The following is a 6276-nucleotide window of genomic DNA, read 5'->3' on the forward strand; positions in this document are numbered from 1 at the left end:
CTTGGACAGCCTTGGCCAAAGCAGAGAGAGGGTCCCTGGGCAGAAGCACCAGCCACAGAGCCAGCTCAGCCCTGCCCAGCCCACCCCAGTGCCACACCCAAGTGGTCACCCAAGAGGCGCTCTGGACTGGCCAGCCTGGGCTGGGAGCTGAGGCCCTCACCTGGAAGGCCACAGGCAGAGCCCAAACTGTCCTCTGTCCCTGCATCCCCATCAAGTGTGCCTACTGGCCACCAGGAAGTGCCTTTATTTCTGCTTCAAACCACGGAACAAGGCGGGATGTGATCCAGACCTGGGCCATGGGCAGGACAGGGCAGGGCTGCGGTCCTGGCCAGACCCGGTGAGACAGGAAGCAGCCTCTGGGCTTTCCCGGCTGGGCAGGCCTGGCCCTCCTGTGCATCAGCCCGGCCACCCTGGGGCACAGGCCCTCAGCAGTCAGACAGCAGAGCCCAGCCACGTCCCTGTCCTATCCCCGGGCCGGGGCTGCTGGGTCCTCAGAGCAGGCACACTCGCTGCTAGCATCATCTGCAGCTTTCCCTGGCTCTCCGGGCTGACTCGGTGAGGAGGCTGCAGAAACATAAAGGCGGCTGTGTTGGTCGGCAGGGGGACTGCAGCCTGAGGGGACCCCAGGGGCCCGAAATGAGCCTTTCACAGGCAACCGGGCTGGGGCAGGCCAGGAGGTCCCCTCAGGTGATGAGAAGCAGGAGAGGCGCTCGGCCAGGGAGGCAGAATGAGGCTGGGCTCTGCGAGCTGGGGCAGCTCTCACATCCACCAGATGGAACGGTGGCAGAGGGGAGGGAAGTCCAGGGCAGACTCGAGGACGTCCCCAGAGCCCAAGTCCCAGGGGTTACCCAAGGAGTGGTCCCTGATGCTGCCCTGGGCCCTGGGCAGAAACTGACAAGAGGTTGAGGGGGCTTTGGGCAGAGGTGGGGGTTATGGGTCCAGGCAGATAACCCCTTCTGGCCACACTGAAAGGGGGTTTCCTGGCCAGTACAGGCTGAGGTCTGGGGATGGGGAGAGGGCAGGCAAGGTGCTGAGCGTTCCCAGCTGCAGCCGAATTCACTTCCTCCTCAGGGAAGAGACTCCCAGGGCTCTCCAGGGGACAGCATCCCCCAGGGCGCAGGGCACAGCTCATGCCCCTTGCCCAGCCCGCCGTGGCCCTCAGAGCCATCCACAAGGCCGCCACAGCCCAGCCTGCTGCCTCTCCTGTTCCTTGGGCCTGGCCCCGGCTGCCTCCTCCTGCTCACACATTCCTCCCAGAAGTTTCAGCCTTTATTTATTTATTTTTGAGATGGACTCTCGCTCTATTGCCCAGGCTGGAGTGCAGTGGCCCAATCTCAGCTCACTGCAACCTCCGCCTCCAGGGTTCAAGCAATTCTCCTGCCTCGGCCTTCCGAGTAGCTGGGATTACAGGTGCCTGCCACCATGCCTGGCCAATTTTTGTATTTTTAGTAGAGATGAGGTTTCACCATGTTGGCCAGGCTGGTCTCGAACTCCTAACCTCAACTGATCCACCTGCCTCAGCCTCCCAAAGTGCTGGGATTACAGGCATGAGCCACCGCGCCTGGCCTGCTTTCAGCCTTTAAACAAGGCACCTGCAGCCGGATGGAGCCTGCCAACAGGCCAGCCCATCCCCCCACCACGTGCACCTGCACCCTCACAGCCTCCCAGGCCCTAGTGAGCACACTTGCTCCAAAGGTGATGACAATGAGGGTGCACTGGATGATGAGGGGTGAGAATGTGGCATCACTCATTCAACAGTTATGCACCGTGCACCTCCCGTGCCCAGGCCTGCGGCTGAGAGTGGACAAGGGACCTCACTTGCAGGTGGGAGGGAGGACGGTGCCAGGGAGGGGAGTCAAGGCCAGACAGCACCTAGAGCCCCGGGCAGAGGCTCCAAGGCGGGCAGAGAATGCAGTGTGAACAGGCAGGAGGCGGGAAGGCCTTGCTTGCCGGAGCCGCAGGAAGCACGTCCCGCTTCTGACCCTGGCAGTGGCCACTCCCTCCTCTCAGCACCCCCACAGGCGCCCTCACTTACCAGCAGCAGCCCAGCTCTGAGAGGGGCCCCTCTGGGCACTCTCCAGGGGCCAGCGCAGCTCCCCGCTCTCCACAGGGTCCGCCTCGCTGGGCTCCACCACGATTGAGGGCAGCCGCTGGCCCAGTCCAGGGCCCTTCTCCCGGACACCCGCCACAGCCTGCAGGGAGGATGGGCAGGATCATGGCCATGCCAGGCCTGGCACTCCTGTTCCCTCCCACCCCTGTCTTGCACACTGCCCCACTGGGGAGATCAGAGACCCTTCCCACCCAGTCCCCAAGACAGGGATGGGCACACGTGTGTTTGCACAGGAATATCCCTGAGATGGGTCCCAGGCCCTACCCGGTCCCAACCCTGGGGTTAGGGTGCTCAGCCCCTGGGGTCACAGCTCTCAGGAGGCACCATAGGACACAGCTGTGCTCAGCTCCAGGAGCCCATTGCACAGCCAGAGCCTGAGGCCAGAGAGGCCAAGGTGACCAGGAATGAGCCCAGGCTTTTGCGCACCCCCAGCTGCCTCCTGCACCCAGACTACTGCCAGTCCCTTCCTGGGGTCTTCCCTGCTGGGCCCTTGGCCTCCTCCAGGCTCAGAGGAGCTGGAAAGCAGTTGCCATGGCAACCCAAGTGGCTGGCTCTGGGCTTGCTCTTGGCTCATTGTTCAGTGCCCACAGGAGCCTGCGGGGGCTGTGTCCCCAGGCCTTCCCGGTGCCCTCAGCATCTCCACCTCCCATTCAAGGCCTTTGAGGCTGCAGTGCTACGTGCAGAACTCTGTCCCTCAGCACCCCAGTGACCCTGACTCACCTGCCCTGTCCCACCCCATCCCTCAGCACGCTGGTGACCCTGACTCGCCTGCCCTGTCCCACCCCCATGCCTGTGCTCGGGCAGATGCCCCTGCCTGGAGCTCCCTGTCTCCCATCTCTCCACCTAGAATGGAAGCTGCTGGGTCCACCTTCCCAAAAGGGCACGAGGGCCTCGAGGAAGGACAGCCACGCAGCAGGGGGGACTTAGCTGAACGGCCCTCGGCCACTGCAGCAAGATCCCTGAACAGTGCACATTCCTAAGCTCCAGCCCAGACTCTCTTTTAACCAAGGACCACAGGTGACCCTTAAGGGTGAGAACAGGTGTCACTGGCCTGGGATGTCTGTGGAATGAAGGAGCTGTCAGAGGACAGCAGAGCAGGGACCCCATCCCTACTGCAAAGGCTGGACCCTCCCGGGGGCCACCTTCATGCTGGCATTGCCAGTCCGGGGGCTCATTCTCCAGCCTGCTCTCCCTCCCCATGTGCCATTCTCCTTCCTGCCCCCAACCAAGGGCGCTCCTCTCCAAGTCTGCCCACTGGGGTGAAGGAGGTCCAGGACAGCAGCATTTGCAGCTCTGAGGTCTGGTGCTCACCTCTGTCCACCCTGCCTGGGAGGCTGTATCTGCAACCCCAAGTTCCAGACTGGTCCCTATGTGACTCCAGGCTGGTCCCCCTCTCTGGCCCCACTGCTCCCCGACAAGGAGAATGGCTGGGCTCTAGCTGGGCTCTAGCACTCAGAATACTAAGGCTGCGACCCTGTGTAGGGAGCTTGTTTTTTTTTTTTTTTTTTTTTCAGTTTCATCAGCACCCCCCATCCCCCACCAAAAGGTGACACTAGGGGCAGGGAAGCCTGGCATTCTCACTCAGCAGAGAGCAAAGTGTGCCTTGGGGGACAATCCCTGGGGTCCTCAGGTCAGGAAGGGGTGCTAAGTAAGCCACGAATGCTGGCCTTCAATTTTTTTATCCATTATACCTTCATAAAAGAGCAACAAGCCGGGCACTGTGGCTCACACCTGTAATCCCAGCACTTTGGGAGGCCAAGGCAGGTGGATCACCTGAGGTCAGGAGTTCGAGACCAGCCTGGCCAACATGGCGAAACCCAACTCTACTAAAAATACAAGAATTAACCGGGCATAGTGGTGGGCACCTGTTATCCCAGCTACTCCAGAGGCTGAGGCAGGAGAATTGCTTGAACCCCGGAGGCAGAGGCTGCAGTGAGCCAAGATCGTGCCATTACACTCCAGCCTGGGCGACAGAGCAAGACTCCATGTCAAAAATAAATAAATAAATAAGCAATGATCTCCCCCACCCAGATGGGTAAACTGAGGCCAGCAGCAAGGCAAGGAATGCCCCAAGTCACGGGACAGAGTTTGAGGCTTGCTCCCTCCTGACCCCCCAGGGTCCCGAGCACGTACCTTCCCTGCTGGGCCTCCAGCCCCATCAGCAGTGCCTGGCTGTGGTGGAGCAGGCCGGGGGGTGCTCATGCTGCTGCCACTGCACCACTAAGCTGCACGAGGACTGGGAGCAGAAATGGGGTGTCTCCTGTTGGCCTGATGCTGGACCCACCCTCCCCCGAAGGCTTCAGGTGCTGAGCCCACCCCACTCCACCCCAGCCCAGGCCCAGTGCCCACGGCTCCAGCTGGACCTGTGTTGCACTACCCCCTGCCTGAGCCCGCCACCAGAGGGGGCACTGGACCCTGGCCACACAGTGTGCCTGCAAGAGGGCACAGACAGGAGGGGAGACCTAGGAAGGCTTCCTGGAAGAAGTCAGCTGATCTGAGGCCTGAGGGATGAGCAGGAGGTAGCCAGGCCGGCTGGGCGGACAGAAGCGCATTCTGAGACAGGAATAGTGCAGGAAGGACACAGAGCGTCCATGGGACCTAAATGGTTTCTGAGACAGGAGGCTGGGAGTAGTAGGGACTGGGTTCGAGCCAGCCAGAGGCCAAGGTGCCCATCTCCTCCTCGAGAGCACGCACCCTGCACACCCCCGGCCAGGCCCTCAGCACCCACAGCCCAAGGGAAACTGACATCCTGCCTGCACTTGGCCACACCCCCTCAGGCTGGCCACAGCAGACGGAGCCCCACAGGAGCCCTGGCAGCAAGGGCTCTGGGAAGAGAGCCCCTGGCAGGAGTCGGCACCAGCCAGACCCTTCACCTGCGCTCAGGCCGTGTGGGCTCTTGGGGCTACTTCCTGGTCAGAGGCAGAAATGGGGGTGGGGTCTGGCAGTGGCTGGCATGCAGGCAGTAGGGGGCCACAGACAGGGGCAGCCCTGCAGGAAGGGGACAGGGCAGTGGGAGAGCAGAGACCAGCAGGATGGAACGCCTGTGACGTTTCTGGGAAATAAGGTTTCTTTCATCAAACACCCCACTCCGGTCAGCTGGGGTCCCACTGAGGCCCAGGGAGGGCTAGGAGGGGCACACACTGCAGGAGGCTTCTCGGGGCAGCGGGCAGCGAAGTCACACCCTCTGGCTCCTCTGCCCAACCCCAAAGCCCAGGGATGTCGCAGTGCCCCACTGCTCCCAGGTCCGGCCCTCCATCAAGCCTCTTCTGGATCCCATCCCAGGACCCCAGAACCCAGGTTAGAGTCCAGGGCAGCCAGGACAGAGACCCAGCCAGCCTTTGGAAGGAGGCAGAGGGAGAGGCAAGAAAAATACTGCCACAGAGACCAGGTGAGAGGTGACTGAGCTGGAGACAGAGGAGAAGAGAGAGAGAGAGAGAGAGAGAGAGAGAGAGAGAGACAGAAACAGACCCACAGATGACACTTGGCCCAGAGAGAGAGGGATGGCAGAGGCAGATGATAGAGCTGTCAGCTTGAGCCACGCGGGGGGTGGGGGGTGGGGCAGGCAATCAGGGAACAAGTGCCCAAGGGCTGCCTTGCCCTGCCCAGCGCCAGGGTCCAGTGCCAGCCGGGGCACCAAACATCGAGGGCGCCCACCACCCCCAGCGCCGCGGGATCCCAGGTGTGGCTGGGCACAGCCCCGGGGGCACAAGCGCGCGGAGGCATTGCGTCCCACAGCCGGGCTGACCCTGCGAACCCACGCGGTCCCCTTCCCCAAGGAGCTCTACTCAAAACTCCCCAAATCCCCCCCCATGCTCCTCCCTCTCCCAGCCACCCGCACCCTGGGGGCCCGCACTGCCGGGGGCAGGCTGGGGAGGGGGCGACCCTGCGCCACACTCACACTCACACTCACCGCCCGTGCGGGTGCTGGCGCTGGGGCCTCCGCGCTCCGCTGGCTCCGCGCTCGCCCGGCTCGCTCTCCTCCCCGCGCTCCCCGCCCTCACGCGCTCTCCCGGCCTCCCTGGCACTCACGCCCTCCCCGGGGCTGGCCGCCCGCCCTCGGCGCCCCCGCCCTCCCAGCTCCAGCCCCCAGCTAGGGCCCGGCCTCATCTTCCCTTGAGCCGACCCCTCCCCCAGGACCTGCCCCTGGCCACTTGAGACTGAGCCTC

At 63.0% G+C, this 6276-nt stretch overlaps 1 protein-coding gene across 1 annotated transcript; it reads right to left on the reverse strand.

The window, feature by feature from the left end:
• Positions 1-237: 237 nt before the first annotated feature.
• LBHD2 (LBH domain containing 2) lies at positions 238-6073 on the reverse strand. The gene is made up of 4 exons (XM_055291389.2): positions 6021-6073; positions 4244-4346; positions 2036-2192; positions 238-564 (listed from the first exon to the last, which is right to left on the reverse strand). The coding sequence occupies exons 2-4, from the start codon at positions 4310-4312 to the stop codon at positions 464-466; spliced, it is 327 nt and encodes a 108-aa protein (XP_055147364.1). The 5' UTR covers positions 4313-4346; positions 6021-6073; the 3' UTR covers positions 238-463.
• Positions 6074-6276: the final 203 nt, after the last annotated feature.

This window comes from Symphalangus syndactylus, chromosome 8 (genome assembly GCF_028878055.3).
Source record: "Symphalangus syndactylus isolate Jambi chromosome 8, NHGRI_mSymSyn1-v2.1_pri, whole genome shotgun sequence".
Classification (NCBI taxonomy): Eukaryota; Metazoa; Chordata; class Mammalia; order Primates; family Hylobatidae; genus Symphalangus; species Symphalangus syndactylus.